Source organism: Pseudopodoces humilis, chromosome 7, assembly GCF_049639895.1.
Source record: "Pseudopodoces humilis isolate 2021_Gansu_Grassland_sample_001 chromosome 7, ASM4963989v1, whole genome shotgun sequence".
In the NCBI taxonomy this organism is placed as follows: domain Eukaryota; kingdom Metazoa; phylum Chordata; class Aves; order Passeriformes; family Paridae; genus Pseudopodoces; species Pseudopodoces humilis.
In genome coordinates this window covers 56,675,495-56,700,141 of record NC_142206.1, presented here as the reverse complement: position 1 = coordinate 56,700,141, position 24,647 = coordinate 56,675,495, and the positions used below count along the sequence as shown (strand labels likewise).

General features: G+C 43.3%; 1 protein-coding gene across 3 annotated transcripts in view; it reads left to right on the top strand.

Annotated features, from left to right (window-relative positions):
- Positions 1–24,647, top strand: part of RHOJ (ras homolog family member J) — a 70,575-nt gene that overhangs the window by 9,393 nt on the left and 36,535 nt on the right. For 2 of the 3 annotated variants that reach the window (XM_005520054.3, XM_014249909.2), the window contains exon 1: positions 257–983. In XM_005520054.3, coding sequence (XP_005520111.1) covers positions 806–983 — 178 coding nt within the window. In that variant the 5' untranslated portion in view covers positions 257–805. Of the gene's footprint in view, positions 1–256; positions 984–24,647 lie in introns of those variants that run through there. The other variant, XM_088057259.1, reaches the window with a different exon arrangement.

The following is a 24,647-nucleotide window of genomic DNA, read 5'->3' as shown; positions in this document are numbered from 1 at the left end:
GGGACAGGGGCTCGCAGCCTGGCCGTGCGTGTCCAGCGCTCCCGGATCCCGAATTCTCCCAAATCCTCCTCGCCGGTGCCCGGAGAGCAGCTGGAGCGCAGGATGGAGCAGAGAGCCTAAAAAACTTCATTCTGCAGGGGGACCTCTAGTGTTTTCCTTTCTCCATGTCCTGGCAGAGTTCCTCCAAAGTACAAATACACACAGAGCTCCCATTGTTTGCAGCCCTTCACAAGCCCACTGATCCTAATATGGAATTCAGCAGGAAACCCATGATTTCCTGACACACAGCAAGCTGGAGAAAGAAAGGAAAAACTCCATTAAAAACCTCCAGACTCTCCTCCATGTTAGAAATGAAATGGAAAATGGAGTGGATTTAACAGGAATCCCTGATTCCTGCGGCCAGGCTGGAGGAAGGGAGACGCGGATCGAAGCCGCAGGCTGCTGATATTTCTGAAGTCGCAATAAAGACTGAGAACAGCCGGGCAGGATGAGGATTTCCTGACTGGGACAAACGAAAAAGGACAGAGCACTCATTTATTTTTATTTTTTTTTTATGCAATTCCTCTCTGTGTGTTTAATTTATTCACCTCGATGATCCTCTTGACTGATCTGGTAACTGTTAGAAGCGGCTGTGACAGCCTGGAAACATTAGTATGATTTCCTGAGTTTGAGATTTGCTGCTCTCCCCCCCCCCCCACCCCCCTCCTTCTCCAAACTCAGGAAAAGTCAATACAATCGCACTTCATTTTTCCTTCATGTGCACTTGGAAGTCCTGGGAGCAGCAAGAGCAGCGGCAGCAGCAAGAATGAACTGCAAGGAGGAAAATGACAACTGCACTGACGGGAGCAGGAGCAGCACCAAGAAGATGCTGAAATGTGTGGTGGTTGGGGATGGTGCAGTCGGGAAAACCTGTTTGCTGATGAGCTATGCCAATGATGCCTTCCCAGAGGAGTATGTGCCCACTGTGTTTGACCACTATGCAGGTAAGAAAGTGCTTTAAAAGAAATTTAATCGAGCGCTGCGGGACAGCCAGGTGGGAGGTGAAGGAAGCTGGAGGAGAGGACAGCTCAAAAGGGATGCAGGGGTTACTTCTTGTCCAGGAATGTCATTCAGGCCTGGATGCTTGCCAGGCATCTTAGATGGCAGCTGATAAAATTGGGGCAATGCGGGATTTATTCAAAGAACTTATTTGTTTGCTTCTGATTTTTGTCTTGTTTTTTGGCAAATAAGAAGCGTTAGGGGTGCAGTTAAATCCACTGTGTTCTGGGACAACGAATGTAATTCAACCTCTATCAATTTGTATTATTGGTTAGTCTTTGAAGTTCTGAGCTTTGCAGTCTGCTGTTAGGAAGACTATATATATATATATATATATATATATATATATAAAATATGTATATATTTATCTTTTTTTATATATATATGTGTGTGTGTGTATATATATATGCTATCACAATCTTGTCCCTCTTGGCAAATGATGCATAAATTACAATATCTATATCTTACTTAAGGAATAATCTTTGGGACTATATCCTATTTAAGGAGTGATCTTTGAGAAAACCAGCATAGTCTCTTTCCAAGCTGTCAGTATGTAACTCTCCTTTCAGAGATGCTTGCTACTTCATCTATAAACAGATTTTAAAACTACAACTTCATGGTAGTGAAAAGCAGAAGAGGTGATTGATTTGAATCCTTCACAGTAGGGGAATTTGTATAAGAAAAAAGCACAAACATAATCAAGATCATCAATGATATTCACTGCATTGCTGTGCAGAACAGACCCAGGGATTAAGTACAATATTCACAGGCCTCTTTCTGTAGCAATTACTGACTTTATCCAGCTGCGTCCAAAGTTATCACACAGATGTCCCATAGGCTAAAACTGGTGTTCAAACATCTGCTTAAATTTTACTATCCCAAATTCTGTTGTTTTTCTTCTCACAGTGCTCCTTTGGCTTACGGGGCTTTTTTATGAGATCCCTGACACAGATTCTAGAAGCACTGCAAAACTCATTGCTTATCTTGCAGCAGCAGTTGGAGTTTCCCTCATTCTCTTTCCACCTCCTTAAAAACTGAATTTTCATGGTGTGGCTTATCATAGATTTGGTATTCTGTAATGGGAAAAATCCCTGTTTGCATTCTGGCTCCACATCAGGTTTAGCAGATGAACTGGCCAAAGGAGAAAGCTGTGTAATTGCAGAATCTGTAAATGGAAATGTGAAGACCTTTTCCTCCACAAGAGTGGACAGTATCATTTCTAATGCAAGCAGCTCTCTCTTTTCTCTGCCTTTCTCACCAGATAGATTGAGTGAGCACTTTAGAAAATAACATTTCCACAGGCAAGACACACGACAGAATATTGCCTGTTGGAAATATGTGCTTCCATGAGCCAAAATCCCTAAAAGCTGGCCTTATATTGCAACAGCACCCACTTTCTCCTGATAACTTCAGATCTGCTCATCCCTTACAAAGTGCTGACCCCAGCACCCACTGCCCTTCGCCCACTCTCCTCCATTTCCTGCAAATACCTTAGCCTATGGAAAAAGCCATCCCATAGCTGGTGCCAAACCACGTGGGCATCAGTCTTGGTGGTTTTGGTGTGAGCCTGGGGGCACACACACACGTGCCTGGGGGCTGTGCACACCCAAGGGCAATGGCTGGCACTTGGTGGGGGCACCTCCCTGAGTTTCTCCTCCCTAACCAGCCACAGGTGACTTGCAGGGACTTGCTTTGATTCCCTTTCCTCTGTCAGAAGTGTTGGAATTTTCCAGTGGGCTCAAAAGTCACTGAGGGATATGAGGGCTGAGAGAAGAATGGGAAGATGAAGCAGCATAATCCTGATTTTCTTGGGGTAAAAGGAATATTCTGGCACTTTTAAATCAAGCCTCATTTTCATGATTTGAAGATTTAGCCTCAAAAATATCTCTAGCTATTTTTAGCTGCCTTCTTAAATACTACAGCACATAAATATAAAAGTATTTTCAATGAGAAAACTCATAAAGATAAGGGGAAAAATAGCTCTCTATATAAACATGCTGTTCTGAGACAATCCCTGTCCAGTGGCAGTGGTCAAAACTAGCATTGATCACAAAGGGAATTTCAGCTTTTTGAGGAATTCCATCATTTATTAAACCAATTTCACTACAAAATTGCACACAGAGTCGAGCAGCAGAAATTACTTCTAGAGCAGAGTGCTAGGGAAAAAATCCCACTCATAAAAGTATCACATGGCATAAAATACACCACAGCCTATTTAAAATACTATTTTAGTCAAGGGTATTGACTGAGCAAAGAACTCACTTGGGGAAACCTTACCCCTGAGCTTGTAGTTTTTAGGATCTTCAGTTGGATTTTCCACATCCATTTGTGTGGCAGCCCATGGTGAAGAGGAGAGGCAGCAGTGTGGTCACAGAGGTACCGTGGGCATGGTGACAGCACAGGCAGCACAGCACATGGGAAAGCTGCATGCATGGACACATCCAGAAAGGTGTAGAAGACTGGAAAATCCCATTTGAGTTTACCCCAGGGAACTGGTTTGTCTACTCCTGTCCTTGCCACTGCTGAAACCAACTGTTTCAGTTTCCCCAAACAAGCTGAAAACATTAGATTCAGTGGTTCATTTCTGCACTGGAAATGCTCAAAAGCAATTAATTGCTGCAGATTCTTGCAAAGCTTCACTTCCCATGGAAGGTTTTCCACCCAGGTGCTCTTCCCAGCAGTAGTGTGTTAGCAAGGGCTTCATCTTGCCTCACCAGGTCACAGCCTGGTTGTGACTCTCAGGGCATTTACCAATTTACTTCTTTCTAGTGGAAAATGGAGGGGGTGGGGAGGGGAAGCATTAAAACCCAGGGATTCCAGTGGTGATCTCAGAGCAGTTTCTCACTGCCACGACTCCAGCGACTCGGGGGAGACAGTGATGCTCTCCAGCCCAGCTTTGGGAAGAGCTCCAGCTGCACCAGTGCTGTGGCCAAGGCATTAACTGTTCATGGCCCTGAAGCACCAGCTCTGTGCACTTGCCCTGCTGCATCTCATTTCCTTAGCTCCTGCAGCTGAAGCAGGTGGATGTAGCGACAGGAGTCATCCAGGGGAAGCAAACAGCTGAGTTCCTGCAGTAATAGATCTGCAGGGTGCTTATTCAGTGCCCCTCACATGAAAGAGCTTTAAACCACTTTGTAAAAGTTGGGTCCAACCTGCCTCTAAGAAAATCAAAGGCAGTAGCTGAATGTCACCCAGGGAAGGAGCAGATATTCCTGCAGATAACTCACACAGCACTTACAACTCGTATGCAGCGGTGCCTGGCACGAAAATCTCTTGGTGACTCACCACATGTGCAGCTGCACTGTACAAAAGTCCAGACCAGTTATTCACTCCACACTAGTAATATTCTGCCACAGATTTCACCCACAGTCCACAAAACAGAGATTCTTCAGGGCCTGTTGCCAGAGTTGGGATGTGACGGGTGTAGAGTAGGATCAGAGCAGTGCTGATGGGGAGGGCAGATTTGTTACTTGGATATGAAAATGGTTTCTTTCATTGGGTGCATGGAATTTTATGACTCTGATTATTTCTCAAGGCATTTTGAAGAGGTTTTGCTGGAGGCCAGAGCCCTTGCTTTGGTGAATTTCCAAGTTGCACACTGGAAGTGTTTAGCCACAGGGCAAATGGCTGTTTCTAGGGCAGGCTCACCAAAGTGCTGTCCCAGCGACAAACAGGATACTGCTGGCAATAACTGTAACAATAGGGACTGTTTGGATAGTGAGTAGATGCTTTAACATGCTGGTTCCAACCCTTCTTTTGAACATCAAATGCTGCTTTTCCGTGAGCAAAGGTCTCTCAGCCAGGGTGACTTGCATTGTGCCTAGGTATGTGAGGTTACAAGTGTTTATTTAGGGCTGAGGTTGGACCAACAAAAAAACTCAATTCAACAGCTAGCAGAGTTGGCTTAATAGTACCAAAGTTAGCTGGCTTGCTCTGGAAATACAGAAATAAAATGTGTGTTGTTGGTTAGGAAGCCACTGAGCATCCCATTTTATATTCATGAAGCCTAAAAACATAGCAATTTTTAGCATGAAATTTATTTGTCCTAAAATTTATATTCAGGCTTTCTAGAGAGATGATCAATGCCCCAAGGCTGTGAGTGTTTAATAAGGAGTTGTATAATGCCCTTAATGATGTGCTGTGAGTTTTGGTCAGCCCTGAAATGGTGGAGCAGTTGAACTAGATGATCACTGGAGGCTCCATCCAACTGAAACCACTCTATTCCATCCTATTCCAAAAGTGCATTTCTTGTAAGTTAAAAAAAAAACCTCTCCATGCTGAAGGAGCAGTAATGAGGGCATCCAGCTAATTTGACCCCCTGTGCAGACAAGGGTGACTGGACTCATTAGATGGCTGAAGTCTGAGGAGAAAAAGGGTTGTGAGTCTTAAACTCGACTTTAGTTCAGGCACAGCACAGAGATGAATACCACACAAACAGCTCTAGGAGCCAAAACTGCATCTTTGATAAATGAGAGAGGTCAATCCCTCCAAAGGAGAACTGCAAAGCATCTGCAAAAAGTAGATGGTGTAAATATGTCCCTCCCTCCCTCCCTTCGTGTGTCAGCACAAACTGGCGAGCATTTATAAATAGTGAAACCATTTGAAAAAAATTAGCATTGGCATGTGATCAGCTAATTAATAGCATACAGAATAGCTCAGCCCTGGCTGGGGCTCTGTAAATTAAAAGCAATATAGAACAGGAGAGACATTACTTACTGTTAGGAGACACATTTTTTGTCCTTCAGTGATGATTCAATGTAATCTGTTTCACTTTGCACTGAAGTGGGCTGGAGCATCACCAGTCTCACAGAGCAGTGATCCCAACCTTGCTGGCCAGACAAGCAATGCAAGAAGGGAGAGTCTCCTGCTCTGGCATTTTGAGTAGCATAGAAGCAGTACTACTGCTCCTGCCCAGAGCAGGCTGTTGGTACCTGTGCAAGTCCACAAATCTAATATATCCTGCCTGTATGTCACAGCACTGACCCAGATCCCTGTTCCTCGTGTGCTCCCATGAAAGAAAGGAGTTGGAAGTGGGCTATCAGTGACCCTGGGGCTGCCCATCGCTGGTTGCTCTCTGTCCTGGGGCAGGCAGGAGCACCCAGGGGAGACAGGCCAAGCACCAGTCAGCTCTGCCTTGCAGCCTCTCCCCAAGGGGCAGGAAACACCAGCCAAGACATGACAGAAACCCAACGGGAGCCCTAACATCCCAAATTTCTCCAGCTACAGGCACGAGAGCACATCTGTCCCCACTTTTGGTGTGCTAGCCATTTTGAATTGATTGCTAACGCACACTCACTGGTTTCAACCCATCCCTGCTTGCCATGGAGTGTGATAACTTAACCCCAAGACCATCACTTATTTTTCCCTGTTGATACCCTGACAGGAAGAGACTGCCCAAGTAGATCTGCAATTTCTGCACGGGTGCTGCCGTGGGAGTCTTCACACTGCCACATTCTTGAGACAGTTGTCTCCTATAAACAGTCCTGGTAGCACATTAGAGAAACTCTTCATACAATGTTTGGGGTCATTAAACTCAAATAGATATAAATAGCACTGAAAGAGAGCTGTGATGTTTATTTGCATGGATATTTGCAGTGTGGTTTTTTTTCCTTTTTATGTTCATCCAATTTTGATCACACAGATTTGAACTTTATCCTTGAGGCAAGAAGGCATTGACTCTTTTAAGATCTGGCTCTTTAAACTGGCAGCCACTGAACAGATATGTTCATTTTGCCTCTCAGGAGCTGAAGAGACTTCTCTGCCAATCTTCCTGGTATCATCCAGAATAGACCAGGGATCTCAATAAAACATTCAAGGTATGACAACACAACAGAAACACACCGGTGCAATTCAAATGTTTTCATGGCTGGATTTTTTGAAGATGAATTTTACAGAACCACTAATTCTTGGTCTCCCCACAGAAGGCTTAATTCTGTCCTGAGTCATACAAGTCAGAGGTGATGTAGTGATCCTCAGGCTCTTTCACGTCCAGGAAGCCTGAACAGTCTTTTTACCAAAAAGATGCCTTTTGCCTGAATCACCATGGTTATTCCACACTCATTTGAGAGGCTCCATATACGCCCCCAAGCATCTTAGTGCTTTTTCCTTCTGAAGGTGTTTTCGGTACGCAGAGCCCCGAGATAGCTATCGCTGCTATCTCTTCCTCACACACATCCCTGTATTGTCCTGCAGCTGCACAATCCTCTTGAAGCCCATGGAGACAGAGGTGTGCGCTCTGGGTTTCTGTTTCCCAGGGCAGATAGTTTCTGCAGCAGTGCTCTGAGTGCTGTGGTGGCAAAGTCCCCATTGTCCCCTGCCCCTACAGCTGTGAATGGGGATGAGCCTGCAGCACCTGAGCTGCTTCTTACCTTTGCCTCTGGCTCTGTTATGCAGCTTCTCTTAGTACTGCTGCCACTCCTGGTTTGGTTTTACTTTGACTTTATGCTCCAGTAGAGCTCTGCACCAATCCCAACCCACCAGCATCTCACTGGTGAACCAGGACTGAGCTGACAGCCCAGGAGCTGCAGCAGCCCAACACAGAGAGCTGATTTCTCCAGCCCATGTCAGCAGCCAGTGGATGTCCTTGTACTTCAAGCACAGCAGGGGACAACACTGCACCATGAATGACTTTGGCAGTCTGAAAACTGGGTGCAGAGAGTAAGAAACTACAGTGCACATCACAAAGAGGAGTGCCAGGAATTAGGGGAGTAGATGGAGCATCCATGTTGCTTTATCCAGACTTATCCAGCCTAAATTCCACCTAAGCCTCACTGTCTGCTCTTTTGTATTAGATATGTGGTGCTTGAAGGGCAAGAGGAATCACAAAGAATATTAAACAAGGAGTTAGACCATTTGAATGTGTGTTGGTGGTTAGGATGTAGAATGATGGGATTTTTCTTAAGGTCAGCCACAGGCCTGAGGGAATGGATTGGAAAGATGGAAAAGTCAAATGGCTTAAAAAGAAATATTTCTTTGCATGGTATGTGATTAACCCAGGGAACTTACTACTTTGTAAAAGTTCTCGAGGACAAAATTTTAAAAAGGTTTGCAAAAAAAGGGGTTGAACCATGTCTTGGGGAGATTGAGTGCTATCATAAGCTAATGAAAAAGGCTTCAGCAAGACATGAGCTGGCACACCCTTGGTTTAGAGTTCAGGACAAGGCCCAAATTTGACCTGGTGAATGGCAAATTATCTTAAAGCTGCTCACAGCTATGTCAGGGATGAAGACACCAGGCTGTGAGTTGGGCCCAACCTAGCACCTTGTGCTCAGAGATTTAGAAAATAACTTTTTGCCATGATTCTTCTGATATATGGATATACATATTTTGAAATTTTGCTTACCCAGCAATGGACTGCTGCAAAGAGACATGAAGGGACTTAAAGAAATAACCCTTTGCTTCTCCACTACTCCAAGATACTCAGGCCTAGTCTTTCCCTCCCCTTGTCCTCAGTGTAGCACGAGGTGACATCAGCTAAGAAGGGCAAAACTGAAACTGTGGCCTCTGGTCCTTGAAGGACAATCTCCACAGCTTGAACTTAATCACATCCACTATCTCAAAAAGAATAATTGACTCAGTACATGTGGCCAAGCAACCCACATGAGGGGACAAAGCCACTTTATGGGTGGTGCCAGATCAGGCAGCCAAGCAGATGCTTCACATCACCAGAAGCTCCACATGTAGGCATGTAGGAAAGAAAAACAAAAACTTAGCAAAGAACTCTAAGAAACCAAATTCCTAGACATGTAAAAACTTCATTTCTGCCAGATGTGGCGGTGTTTTCACTAAGTCATCATTGCAATGGCTTAGTTACTGATCAAGTCAATGCTAAATACCTCCACTAAAACTTGCTTCTCATTTTCTGCTCTCTTGATAAACTCTCTTGATACTTTGGTGTCTGCACCAGTGATACACATCGTGGCTGCTCTGCATCACTGAGTAGATTTTGCCATGCAGGCAGTGCCTTTCCTATGTTCTAACTTTCCAGTTGTTATGGCCAGACCTAATGACATCATGGAAATGGCAAGGGATGAGGAAGAGCAAACATATTTCCTTCAATTGTTCTGTTCAGACAAAGTCATTAAACACTAATGACATCTCCTGTCAAATTATTCTTCATCTTTGAAATGAAAAAACACAAGTTATTATATTTCTCATCTGCTTTTAAGAGTGACCATTCACCATTCTCCACTTACACTGTCCTTGTACCTTGAGCTATTGGTCTTCCACCTAAGTCAGGGAATATGTTACTAGAGAATGAAAGTTTTACGAATTGTCACCCAATGTTTTATGCCAAGGGAGAGTGAATGAATGAATTCTAAACAGGATTATTAAATTAGTATTCATCTCCCTTTTTTTCCGCAAATAATATTTGGGAAAATGGGTTTTAAAGTAATGTCAAATAATTAAAAGATTGCCAAAAAAGTTGATTTACCTTATGTAATATCTAGTGTCATTTGCATTCAAAATGAGATGTCTCCCCCCTTCATAGATTTAAGGCCAAGATCAAAATCCTCTTCCTAAATGGAAAGTCATATGTGAGGCAAGATGGCTTGGAAGGATCCTGGGGGACACGGTCACTTGCTGGGGGTTGTTGTCCCTTATCAAGTCCTCATATCCAAAGTGGTGTTTGGGGTCCCTGGGAAGGGGGAGGCATGAAAGACCATGGCAGGCTGTCATTTCAGCTAACACAGCTCTCCAGATTCAGTGTGTGTCCAGTGCAGCAGCAAAGCCAGCAGAGGGGTTGCCCTGGGGTTGCCTTTTTACCTTGGGAACTGGCACAGCAATGAATCCATAAATACTCCAACCACCCTCAGGGGAAGAAGAGGCTGGAAAAAAAAACTTTCACTGACAGGAGAAGCACTGGGACAAAAAAAAACCCCAAAACTCCCAAAGGAAGGAGATGGACAGCTGTAAAAATATTCCCAAGCACAGTGGCACAGGAGGCACAGTTAGGAGGGTGATGGCATTGGAGCAAGAGGGGAAAAGCAGCACTGTGCTGTACCAACATCCTCACTCGTGGTTCAGAACAGTGTACAAGCATCTCATGGAGACAGCAATCCCAGGGATGAGCACAGGAGCCAGCACTTAGGCACCTGAAAGAGTTAAAGAGGGTTTTGCAGAGGGGCTGGACAGAAAGGTCCTGCCACAGTGCAGAAGGATGCCTGAGATGACTCACTGGAACTGCTTTCCAACCCCTGCAAACAGAGGCCACATCTCTTACTAAAGACTCTCTGGCACTGACTCCAGCTATAACTTTGAAGTAATGGGATTAACAGTATCTGCTCATGCTCTGCTTTCTGCAGACTTTAAGAAAAAGCACAGCTTCAGCAATGAGTGGGAAAACATACATGTTCAAACATAACATTAATTTCTATCCCCTGGGAGATGGGACCAAAAGAGCATCTATTTGCAGTAATATGCTGCTCTGCTGAGAACAGACTTGAAGGAAAGTCCCATAAGGCTGGAAAATGTGTTTTAAGTTCACAAACTGTCTCATGCTCTGTCTTCAGAGCTGGCAGTCATCCAGGTGCTGCGTCCTCACGGGCCAGACCCTCCCCATCTAGAACACACATGGTTTCTGAACAATCCCCCCAGCTCCATTTCAGAACTGGACTTCTCCAATAACTAGGTGTAAAGTCAACATATATGTCTAATTTTGGGAACCCAGCTGCTGAAGTCCCTGTCCACAAGCAGCAGAAATGCAGAGACCTAATTTTTTATTTAAAAGTTGAGGCATTTCCACCAGGGAATCTCAGCTCTGGCACTAACTCACACTGAAAATGCCTCCTGAGGCCATCTATTTCATGCTGTCTATATCAAGCAATGGCTTGTGGCAATAATGCCCAAGACTTCATGCTGTCCCTTACAGCTGGGACAAGAGCACTCCTTGAGACAGTTTGGGCTGTATGATCCTTCTTCCCGAATGGTTCCACATGGGCACACAAATTTCACTGAGGGCTCGTGGTGTATCTGCACATAAATCACAAAGTAGCTCTAGACAGCTGTTTTGAAACTGCATCTTTTGTTTTGTTATAGCTACACATAAACCTTTTCAGCTCTATCAAGAACATGAAGGAGACTGTAGAATTGCTGCACTTTCTGTCTAGTTTGAGTCCATTCTTGCTCACTGAAAACTTGCCATCAAAATTTTCAGCAAAAGCATGAACAACTTCTAGGAGGCCATTAGGAGGCCATTATATAAGCTCCTAGAAAGACCCTTTACCTCCACAGTGCAGCTCTGCTTTGTTCTGGGTAGCCAGTAATGTAACCAGTGAATTGCAAAAATCCAGCACAGTTCCCTTCATCTCATTATCTTCTAGTTACTGCTCAGGATATTTTAAGCCTGTTCCAGGAATACAAGGGAGCAGCAGCTCTCATTAAAAAAAAGTATATGTGAAGTACAGCTTTAAGAAAATAATTTTCCAGGAACATCAGCTATGAAAACAGGATCAATCTCAACATTAAAGAGGAGTTCATAGTCAAAAAAAAATTCAGCTAATCTGCCAGAAACCAGGCTTTATGGATGAAGTCCAAATTAACTGAGCCAGTTCGTGATATCATTAATATGGAGAATTTTCCTTGCCACACATAGAAATAGTCTCTCATGGGTTGTGCCACTTGAAGATTTGCTGGGCATTTACCTAAACCATTCAGTTTGGTTCAAGTCCAGAGGGATGAGGTTGCTGTGGTTCTTTTATTTTAATATTTTAGAGTGTTAAGTGCATTTTCTCCCTCGAGTGTCCCTCACGGGAAACTGCTAAAATGGTGAAATAATTCATTCTTCCATTATTTGAATCACATTGCCCAATTTATTTCCTTTCCTGTAAAGAGCTCCTTGTAGCAATACCATAAGTCCCTCCTAATGCTTCCAAGGAAGGAAGAAGCAATGGGGAGTGTGAATACAAAATGAGGTCCCAAATCTGAAGTAATGTTTGACAAAGGAAATCTGTGCCAAGATAATGGGGGAACAGCAATAACTTGTGTTCTCTCCATATGGTGCTCCCAACTGGGTTTCTCTCCCCCTGTCTTCTATTTAAATGCATGAACGTGAGAGATTAGGGAAAGAAAAATAATAATACAAGTCTTGCAATGATTTTGCAAGGAAAACAGTATTTTGAGACTATGCCCAACAGGGTGGAAAATCCTGAAGACACAGGGGAGTCTTGTCCCTGGCCAAATGCATTCACAGTATGTCTTGGTGAGGTGCATGAGACAACTCTTACAAAAAAAACTCCTGATTAGAAAGCACCTTGTACTTTCCACCACATGAAGTCTCTCCAGGTCCTGATCCCCTTTCTGCTGCTTCCTCCAGCTTTCAGAATGAATAGCCACGTTTCCTTTTCTTGGTATTTATTTTCCACACTTCTTTTTTCTCATGAGCGGGGTCTGAAAAGTTAATGAAAAAAGAAAAATTATCTTCCCAAAGCTTTCCTGCATACAGCATAGGCCATGGAGCTGGCCAGAACCAGATATGGATCCTGCAGAGCCACTTCTGGGGTCCAAAACCAAACCACAGACATTGCACACATAGCTGCTGCCCCACACACCCTGAGTGATAATTATTACCGGGTGTCTCTTCCAGTTCCCTCCTGCGCTGCCAAGCTGGCCCGGGCCAAGGGCATGAGAGCAGATGTTCTTCCTCCTGACAGATGTCAGCTCTGCCCCATGGAAAATGTCATCTGAGATGAGTGAGAACCAGCAAGCAGCCAGACAGGGCTTTGCGGGATGGCGGTGGGACCACCCCACGGTGACCGCTGTCCATTCCAGCAGCCGCCTCCTTCCTGGCAAACCCCTGCCACAGCATTCCATAAAAATATTATCTCAGCCTTGCCTCTTGTGTGTAAGCTAGAGAACATCAAACGAGCCAAGGAGCTGCCATGAGATCCAAAAAATGCCCAAGTATTTGGGGAAGTGTGGGAAAGAAATGTACATCACTAGTGGATGGAGGGGAAAGGTATGTTTAAGAGCAGACAGTCCAGAAGAGGTCCATAAATCACAAAATAAGTGATTTGTAACAACTATGTTTTGGGGGATGTGACTCATAATTTTGAACTTTTGGGGTTAGCAAAAGTTCTGGCCAGAGCATTTTCGTGAACTGTCCCACCAAGAGAAAACGCTGATTCACAAAAGCTGAAGCATTTTTTAAATACTTGAAAGGACAAATTTTTGAGGTCCAGGGCCCTCTAGTTATTTCTGACAGTGCAGCAAAAAACACCCAAATTGAAAACATAATATCTGAAGGTTTTGTTTTCATTCCATTGTGAAACGAAAACAAATTGTAAAACCTCAGAAGTTGTCGCAAAGCTGAATTATCATCCCCCTGGCCAGTTCTAGTTGGTTGCTGTTATTATCCTTTTTACAGTTACTGTAATGCAATCATTATTATCCAAGGGCAGGCTTCCTCTAAGTGAAATATTTTTGCAGCAAAGACAAAATCTTCCAAGGAAAATGCTTCAAATGGCATGAGTTCAGGTGTGGGTTTGAGCTCTCCCAAGATGAAGAGCTGCAGTGGCTGCAGGGACAGTCTGGCAATCCTCAAAAACCTTGGTAAACCTGATGGCAGAACCAGGCAAGTGCTTAGGAGAAGGGAAAACAGTCTTTGAGCTGTGTGCTGCTCCTTGTGTCTTCACTCTTCGTGGTACAAGCTGCTGCAGAGGGGTTCTTTCCTCTTATCTTTTTATGACTTCTGTCATCACATAAATGTCCAATAAATCCACATTTCTGATTTATAAGACCATATATGTTTGAGTCCCAGAAGCACAAAGTTATCCCAAACACTGTCAAAGGTTTTCAAAGTAAATTTTCCCTCTGCTAGACACAATCTTCCTCCAGTGAGTGGTCCCCAAAGTTAGTGACACTCGAGGAAGGACTTAGCTGTGATGCCCAGTGGACATGGAGAGAGGTGCCTGTGGCCACATTCTATAAATGCTGCTTGTATATTATGGAGGAAATATAAAGTAAAGGACCTGACTGGGAGCTCATTCTGCATGCCCTTAGGAAGAACACCATTACAGCTAGGGGAATTGGGTTCTGTGCAATCTGTTCAGTTGATATTCAAGCTATATTCCCATTTCTGTCAGGTCACCTCCAGGATGCCTCCAATATATCTGCATTTCTGTTGTCTGTCATGTTAACAAACCAAGGCACTGCTATTTGATAGGAGGGATTCATTCCATAAGCCTGGAGCTATAACAGTCAGTCCTTCCCAGGAGCTTCTCCAGGGAGGGCTCAAAATCCTGTCATAAATATGAATTACATCTGACCTAAGGAACTTCATTTGGGGCATCTGACGACCACTGAATTTCAGATTTCCTATATGGGCAACCCTTTTGAATGTGCTCCTGCTGTGAGCTGTCAGGCAAGAAATAAAACAGAGCCAACAGAAGTAGTGACAAGTCATTACTGACGGTGCCTAATGGATTTTCTTCCTTAGAAGAGCTGGAAGCACAAGCTGAAAGAAACTGGTTTCCTTTCCCAGTCAAGGTGCTGGGTGTGGGTGCCTAAAATTAGATATAGCCTCTATTAGTTGTAAATATTTATGCCTGTTGCCATAATAAATGGCTTTTAGTCTGACAATCTTCAGTATGAAGAAATTGTGGTACATACATATTCAGATAGAAAAAGGAAGAAGTAATCAATATTTAGGCAATCCTTTTCAAGGCTGGCTATGCTCACACAAGACTTGGGTTCATTTGGTTTTGGAAGGCTCACAGAGCAGGGGCCAAGCAAATCTAAGCCAGGAAACCCTTGAAGTGAAGTATGACATACAATAAAAAGACAAGTAGATGAGTAAAATAAGAAAAATAAGTATTTTAATTAATGCAATTCTGTACAAAATTTAAAGCTCCCAAGGAATCAGAATAAAGATATTTATGACACATAGTTGATAATTTCTCAAAAAGGAAGCATCAATTTTCCCCTTATATATTTACAGAACATGCAGGGAAATTTCATATATTAATAATTCTGTGCTTTATTTCTGTCAAAGAATTGGATTGCAAAGAAGCCATATGCTTGGGGATTTTTTTCCCCAAGTTTCATTCTTTGCTGCATTAATTTGTATAAACAATTAGAGAAGTACCTAGAGCTTCCATTTCAGGGAATTTTCCCCAAAATAATTTTATAGATGCCTCTTGCTAAGCAAAGACAACAGTTCTAATGTCCCTCTCTATTTCACAGATTTAACCCCTGTTAATTACGGGGGCTCTTTAGTGAGTTTTATTTCTCTCCATGTTTTGTAATAATCAGAGGAAAAAGAGGTTGATCAGCAGGGGAACACAGATGCCATTTCTCCAGCCCTGGAAAATCCCCCATGTACCTGCTCAGAGAAAAGCAACCCCACCAAAATCCTGGTAAGGGCCAAAGTTCACCAGCAACAATAGGAGAGAACAGTAACAGGAACCAGAAAGTCAGGGCAGATCAGGCAAAATAAACACCAGCTTCAAAAAATGTGCAGAGCCCAGAAGGAAACTGGACTTTGGCATTCACACTGTACAATGGAGTCTTTCCAGAGTAGAAAAATATTTAGTTGTCTGGAAAAGTTTTCTCTCTTGCCTGTGCACCTCAGGCCACGGCCAGATGGGAGAGGATGAAAAATATATCTACCTCTTATGGAAAATTAGGTCAGGGTTTTAGAAGCCACCTTGTAGAGCTGGAGATCCTGTTCAAATTCAACTTGGAAACACATACTTTGGGTTCCTTGGGAAATCCTCTCCCCTCATTTTGACTTCCAAGATGTTCCAATCCCTTCATTCAGCTTCCTGAGCAGCTGGGGGTTCCCAGCTCCTCTATGGCCAAGAGTCCTGCCATAGACACCAGGGTCTTCCCTGCAGGCCACCAGCAAGCACCCACTGCATTTGTTTATGTTAGAATGGCTTCTTTGGGTGCTCATTAAACCCTTGGCTGTGGAAACACAACTGCTCAGTGGGAATCTCAGTATCAGAGACTTTGGTAGCAGTAGCAGAGGATATTTGGCATCACAATTTCTGCAGTCACCCAGTTCGAGGGAAGGGCACCAATTCCCTTAGCTCAGCAAAAATACAGAGTAACTGGGAGATGATCACAGGGAGTGCAATGGATACACTCCAGATGTCTCTTTAACATCTGCTGGGATTTATATTCACTCATTGGCAGATGGGAAACCTCAGTTCTGAAAAAAAAAAAATAAAATCTACTGGCTGAGTTTATAGTTATAATTATAGTATATAGTTATAATTGGTCAGGAGGAAAAACTCCCATCAGCCACCAGCAGCTTCAACTTCCCCTCTTTCCAAGCTGTCTTAAAGGTAAAGCAACCCCATGACAGTAAGGTAGCCAAGACTAGAACTTCTAGTGGTTTGTTTGTCATCTAGCTATTTCTAGAAATACCTCCCTCTGCCCTCTTGGACACCAGGGTGTGTATTTCCCAGACTTGTAGCTGTCTTAAAAGAAAACAGATCTTATACCAGGAAGAAGTGAGACTGTGGAGATCAATATGTCTGAAGGAACAGGGGTGGGAAAAACTCCAGAGAAAAATGTTCAAGAGGGAAAGAATATTTGCTAGAAAAAACCTCTGCAGTTTGCCATCATCCACATAGCCTTGGTTGAAAAAAAGAGCTTTTTTGGAGTGAGCAAACACTGGCAAACATGGCAGCACAGGCTAAAGGATGTGGTCCTGACTTCAAAAAGATATGGCCCGTGTTTCACCTCGTATTTACAAAGTGAACAGAAGGTTATGAGGATAAAATTATTCGTAAGATTGAGTTAATTTGCCCCTGGTGTATTCCTGTGGTTACAGGAAGATATAACTTTTACGTAACTCACCCCCAGCTTATTTTAGCCCTGGTTTTCTGGATACCAATCCATCACTGACCAGGTAGATACAACCTGAGGAGTGTCTGACTTCCTCCATCTGTTTGTTAAATGTCAGGGAGCCCACCCAGACACCCCAGGCTGCCTTATGAACATACCAGCAACAATTTAGCATTTTAACTGAAGGGGATGGGTTTGAAGTCATATATAGGGGAAATTTCCTGACATTTTTCTCATCCTAGTTTCTCCAGAGGGTCTCAGCAATGGTCAATCCATCTTTTATTTGAGAATCTGCTTCTAGCCCAAAGTCCAAAGATCCTGTGTGTACAGAGGAATGCTGCTGTTCTGAGAGAGCAGAGATTTTTGAGAAACCTCTTTGTTTTGAAATCCTCTTAAAACCAAACCAAACCAGTTTCTTAGTGGTCCTCAGTGATGAGGTATAAACAAGATTTAATTCTCATATCTTTGCCATTTGCTCACTGCTTTCCCCACTGAAATGGCACCAGCTGGCCATTATTATTTCACACTCTGGAGGGTTCAAATGTTCATGAGCTCTCCAATTCTGGGAGCTCTCATTACCAAAAGAAAGAAAGGTTTCTGGGCTGTTTGGTCAAAAAACACTTCATTTATGAGCACAGCATAATAATGCATACGCTGCCTAATGTTAAGCAACCCATTGCACATTATTGAATGCTTAAAAACAAAATGAACCACTGTTATTTTAGATGATCCTGATCATTAAAGCCCTGTGGACAGCAGGCATCACAGCAGTTGATAGTAACAGTATTTAACATCAAGGAGTAGGATATATTAAGTAAACATTAAGTTCAACCCATAAGCAGTCTCTAATATAAGCACAGCAATACATAAAAGCAGGTTTGTGTCAAAACTTACATTTTGTTTGGAGGGAGAGCCTGTCTTGGGAGGGTCACGCAGCTGCAGGACAGGAATCATGGCCAAATCATGGTGTCATGGACCAAAGCCCGCCCCGCCTGCCCCTGCCGTGTGCACAAAAGTTGTTCCTGCCTTTATTTTTCCCCTGGAAGAGCTCGAGGTTTAAACCCTGTTTGCTTTGCCAGAACAGTTCCCAGTCGGCCATCACATCGTGATTTCTGTTTCAGTGTCTGTTCATACACAGGGAGTGGAATCACTCTTCTGAAGGCAATATTCCTGTTGGCATGGCCAGGACTGGGATTTCACCCTGTACCCCAAAGCCTTTCCAGCTGGGCAGCCAGGCTCTCCCTTTGCTGCCCTTCTCGCTGTTTCTCCCAGCCTTGCTGAGCCCATACCCACATGAGTGATGCTGGAGACCACTGAACTCTGCCCTGAGGGGAGCAGCAGATATGCAGAGTGAGGGACTATGGACCACAGCAAGTTCTTGTGCTTTCTGCCACTTCCCTCCATATCATATCCCTTCATTCATTCCCTCCATATCACACCCCTCTGCAGGTGTAATTACACATTTGCCTCCATGCATGGCAAGGAAAGCCCTTCCCATAAGCATGTTTACACTCATCTGGGCTTAAACACTCATTAAAGATAAGCACACACTTGCGTGTTCTGCTGAAAAAAACCCAGAATGAGGAAAGTCGGAATTACGCAATATGGAAAGAATACTCTCCATTTATTAAGCATGTCTTGACAGTACATAAAAAAACATTCTGGAGCTTTCTTCTGGGCCAAATATTTCTCCCACTTCATACCATAGGTATGCTCCAATTGTGCTGGGAGCAGAATGGCAATACTATGACTCACTCCATATTGTAGGCTGGAAGCACCATATTTTGTTCCAGAATGAAATAGATCGTAGGCATAAGATTTAAAAGGCAGCTTTTTGTAAACTCTATTCCAGTCAGTTCTGGAGCACATTTTGATCTGTTGCACCATCCAGTCCCTCTCCAAGTACAGCTCTGGCTGTGCTTATTTTTAAATTTACAACCGTGCTGGGAATATAACATGTCCAAATTACCTTACAGTGGCAAGTGCGGGAGTTAAATGAATTTTTTGTGTTTCTTTCCAGAGCAATCCTCACGACAGTAATTGCTGCCACACACTTTTGCCATCAATTCAGCATTGTGGCTGTGCTGAAGCACTCAGGCACAGATGAAATGATGCTGTTCTTGCATCTCATAAGGGCCTACTAAAGTGGTCCAAATCTTTTGTCTGGCAGCTTATAGGGAGAGAGAATGAACATCCTCCTGCTTTGGTTTTGCATAAATTACACAGGGTTGGCCCCCCAAGACCACCATGGGCTGAAGGTTTAGATTTATTTGGTAGGGCAGAAGCAAAAAATAGTTTAATTTCTGGTATTTAGCAGATGGTGCAGAGCCTCTATGCTGCTTAGCACCAGTTCCATTCGTAACAATCCAGCATTGTCCCCTCTGCGTAGGCTCAGACACCAGCCAGCACCACTGGCCCCAGCACAGCCAAACTGGAAACTTCAGAGGAGCACATGCAGTCCCTAAAAAACATCCACAGGGTTAAAAACAAACCCTGGGAAACAGTCCCCTGGCCCACAGTCTTTCTCACTAGGACTGGAGCATTTTTAAATACAACTGCCTTTCTCAAAACTGAAGGGACTGTTGCTGGTGTTTACTCTGGAAGTGCCTTAAGCACCAGACATGTTTTTCACTTCTGACAAGCAAAGCCCATGTGGCAGAGCTTTGGCAGCCACATCAGCCAGCCACGCTTTCTAGGGCTTGCCTCTGAAAAAACAGCATCAGTATCCCTGTGTGGAACACACAGAAATCATGTAAAATGTTAGAGGTTCCTGTATATCCCAGCCCAGCAGGAGATAGGCTCCTGTATATCCAGCAGCTGAAAAGCAATGATTCCTTGCGGCAATTCCAATTTTATACGTGTGGTTTGTGTTTAACCAGCCATGTCCCTGACCGCCCTCCACACACCTCAGTGACTGTACCACATCCAAGAAATCAGGGCAGCACTGTAAATCTCCAGCTGCCTGGCCTTGGGTTCCAGCCAGAAACCCTTCCTTCCCCCTTCCATGGCCCATTCAACCCCTTGTAAGCCCTGAGCTTTCCCAGGATCAGCTGCACCTGACGCCTTCGGTTCAGGGCTGCATTCCTCCAGGGAACTTTGAATCCCTCAAAGGGTCTGATCCAAGCAGGGTTTTTTTTTCTTCCCTTGGGAAACCAACGGTGAAGGATACCAGAGACTCCCTTCAGGGGATATACATGCAGCTAAAGCCTTAAAACTGTTGGTTGTGTGGAAATAGTTGGATGGCAGACAGAGGCATTTTGCTTTTAGTGGCAGCATCCTCCAGAGACAGCCTTCTCCATCAACACGGCAACCCACACAGCTCTGGGAAAGCTCCACACTCCCGTGGGTGCAAACCAGATCTGTGAACAGCACCTGTAGAAGCATGGGGAAGGACACTGCAGGGTTAAAAACACATGCTGTCAGGGTGTGGAAACATGTCCTGTAAGACTGGGTTGGGATTATTTCTCTCTGTATCAAATCTGTCTTGCAAAGAATGCTCTTGAAATGGAAGGTATCCCAAAAGGTCACAAAAATAATAGAAGGTTTCAAAAATAAGGTGTGTAAAGGAAAAAAATATTCCAGCATTGCAGACATCAAAGCCAGGGACTGTGTGGAAAAACAATATGGAGCAGCAAGGTGAAAGTCCAGAGGGAGCATAGAGGAAGAGAGAACAGGAAGCTCAGGGCAGAACTATCCTCTTTTTTTGATGGAGTTCATACCTACAGAATAGCCTAAATTACCTTCAGCTGCCCAAAATCTAGAATAAAAGGTTTCTACTAAAATTCAACTGCCCAGTGAAATTCCTGTGGTACAGTCAATGCAGATAATACAGTTCAGAGGAAGACTGGGCAGGGAGTGGATGCTCATTCACATGACCCAACATCACATCTTCAAAAGTCACACTGTCTGTTCTTGTCCTGTTTATCTGGTCAAATAAGAATCTACAGTAATATCCAAAAAAAGCCATTGTACTGTCAACATACTGTGATGGTTAAAGAGTGCAGAGGCAAAGTAAAACAACCTTCACAGCATCCCTCCATCCTGAATCCAGTGGAAGTCCCAAGGAGAAGGGCATGTCTGTGGTGTTCCATTTGCTGTTGATATAGCCTCTGGTTTTAAGTTTTAAACCTTCTGTGTAATAATGAGATTTCCATTTATTTTCTGATGTGTTTGAGGCCTGCAGGTTATTGAGTTTAAAAGCCAAAACATACAGACATAGAATTTTGCTTCAGGGTTGAAAAAACATATAACCTATTGGAAGGGTGGGATCAAGTTAGCCTTTGTTCTCCCAAATTTCACATAAACAAGCATGCTCATGTATCATGTACAAGGCAAGCAAAATCAAGAGCTCCTTTTTGAACTGGAATATTACCAGCCCATGGTGGGTGGCAGGAAAACATGTGCAAGTTATAAGGCTTGAAATTTAGGACTTTGCTCCATAAAATGCCCACATGGATCAGATGAGAGATTGCCACTCACTGAACGAAATGCTGTGGACTGGGTCAGATCCTGACAGCCTGAGCCACCTGGGACAGCATTTGCAGGCAGCATGTGCATCAGAATTTGGTCAGAGATATTTTGGTCCTCAGCAGTGTTATTTGCCAGTGAATTGTTCTTGAGAAATATGCATTGACAACATGCAGAGATTGATGCAAAATAAAACCACAACAATATAAAACAAGTAATTTCCAAATCCTTTAGTGGATAATACTTTATGATGCATGAAATAGCTGTAATGCAGAAATAAAACAGAACAGACAGAGCACAGATTAATGATTTGGGGTTTTTAAAATTGTGATAATTATCCTTATGACTACAATATAACCATATAATTATATATTGAAACATATATTCTGCCTTTGTAAGACTTCTGGTGTAATTTCTCAGCCATTCAAAGCAGTCATTAAATGATGCTGGGCAACAGTCCACATTGTCTGATGCATTGCCTGCCTCCTCCCCCTGTTTTTGTGTGTTCTTCCTCTCTGCTCCTCCTCCTCCCAATCAATTTCAGAGCTGCAAAATATCACTGTCTGCCTCAAACTGTGGAAATCAGGAGCATTTCCACCAAAGACAAACCTGGGGGAGATGGATGTCTTCAAACAATGAGGGGGTCTCCTGGTCAAAGGGGTTGAAGCCAGCTCATGGCAAGTAATGCCAAGAGAGTGCTTTAGATGTGCAAAGTCCATCTGAAATTCTTTCTAATTGTAAATGTGAGTGCATGTGTGAGTGTAAACATGTGCCTACATAAACCCATTAATTTTAGAATATAAATTATTGGTGTAAAGGAGTCTGCTAAGGACATTAACTGAGTACATAGTAGAGCCTATGGCAGATTCTGTTTTGCCATATTTAGCATATCTCCATGAGATGTTATATGTGTGCAAAATATTAGACACTGAATCACCTGTCAGCACCTCTGGGAGATGTCAGCCATCCACTACTTTCCTGCTATCTGCCATTTCCTATTTCCAATGTCTTGCCTTGGACTGGCAGGTAAATAAACTCAGGAGGTTCCCCGGACCCTATTTCTACCCTATCCCTTCTCATGGACGTGCCTATCTTCAAGCCTCACATAACTGTCTTTGGAGAACTGTGTTCCATGAGCTGAGAGCTTTTGGTTAAAGGTTACTTGTCAAAGGAACAAGGACAGAAAGCAGAAATTAAATCTAAGGAGGGAAGAGAAGGAGAGAGAGGAGGAGGACGAGAAAACTACAACAACTTTTACCCCTTTATGTAAAATTATGTGTAAACATTCTCTGCTGTGAAAAACGATTTATATCTAAATATATATGGCCAGATGGGTATGGTAACTCAGTGCTCCTTGAGTCACAGGATCATTGGAATAAAAATTATCATTAAAGCAGACGCTTCCCAAGCTATGCAAGGACTGGTTTCTGACTTTGGTAGTTGTTTTAAATTATGTTATGTTTCGCTCAATAATACAGAATCAAAATCAAATTTTCAAGAAACATCAGGAGAGGATGGAAAAGCTCATCACAACGCTTTTGCTGTCATTGGTCTGTTTTCCCAAGGACAGCTGATGGAGGGCTGTTCCACTGGAGGTGGAATTTCAATTAAGGACTTAACATTTTAGTAAGTAGAGACTGTAAGAACAAACTTGTGGAAGCAGAACTTCCATATTAACCATATTTATGGATTTGCATTCGGGCTGTGCCTGGAAAAGACAATGCAGGCTCTTTCATTTCCTATGGAAAGCTGGGTACAACTGAGCCATTCTCCTGAGTACACTGCATACAGAGGAGGCATTGGCTGGTTTTCATGTTGTACATGGTTCAGCCTCACTACTCTCAGCAGATGGAGTCCCCACTGTGTTCCAGATGCAGCACACACACATCTGAGTACAGCAAATGATCCAGAGTTGCCTCTCTTCTGAAGTGAAAATGAGTCTTCAGTTTCTGCAGAACTTAGTGTTTCTGAAAGCTCCTTCCTTAAGTATTTTGTTTGTACTTTTTCCTACTTTCTTATTCCAAATAGGTATAGATATAGATATAGATATAGATATAGATATAGATATAGATATAGATATAGATATAGATATAGATATAGATATAGATATAGATGATATAGATATAGATATAGATGAACAACATCTCTTGTGCCTGGGCTGAAGACAGTAGGGTATGCAGCCAACAAGCTCAGCTGCAATCATCCTTATTCATCATTACATGCAGCCTGTGAGTTTGCCTTCAGAACAAGGGCAAGCTCTCCTGGGTTATCTGAGAGTCCAAAGAAGAGCCCTAAATTTCAGCTGTCATTTGGTGTTGGATCACACCAGCCATGTGCTGCTGATTTCCATACAGCCATAGAAGGGGCATCATTTCAGGCGTGAAGCTCCTGTGATTTATTAATGGGACATAATCACTCCAAATGACCGTTTTCTTCTGGTTTGGCTGGTCTTAAATCATCTGACATGGCTCATGATTTTTTATTTTTTGTTTTTTATATTCTAAGTGACAGGTCTTAAATCTTCTTCGCCAACGATCATTACTATCCTAAAGAGGGATCTCTAAGACCAGAGCATAACAGTGTACAGAGGGGTGAACACAAGTATCCACTTTGCATAGTGATTTCACTTTTAGGGGTGCTGCTTAACCTTCATCCCAAGGCTGTTATTACCCTTCTAGTTGCATATGTTGTGAATTACAGCCAGTCAGGGTGAGATTAAAAAAGAGGGTCTTATAAGCCAGTTCCAGCTTTCAGTACTATCAACACAATTTTTCCATTGACTCACTGGGATTCTACCCAAGAGAGACATCAGAAATGCTGAAATACCAAAGAACAGAAAACATAACCAAAGCAATAGGCTGGGGGCTCTGGGCATCTACGCAAAAGTCCCTACACAGCAGAAGAGCAGGCTGAAGTGATGCCTGGAGAGATGACCTGGAACAGAGGTAGACAGAGTTAAAGGAATAAAGCAGGTGTTTAATAAAAGGCCTTCAAAGGATACACCTTGGGCAGTACAAGAGTCTGTCTGTGGCTCTGCCCCAGATGGACCCAAGATGGACAAGCCACGAGTTTTCACACCTTTATAGGTTTTGGTCCATTTACATATTGGGGTTAATTGTCCAGTTAGAGCTTCAGGTTATGAAGTCACATCCTCTCAGTTTACTCTCCTCAATTTTCTGTTATTTATGCTTTTTGAGCCTGAAGCTGCAATGGTTATCGCTAACACTTTATATGAAGTTCTGAGTCACACATTAAGTCAGTACAGAATCTAAAAAATATGAAAGCTAAAACTTAAGGCATCAGAAGAACACCAAGTTTGGTAACAGTCAATGGAGTTTCTCTACATTTTT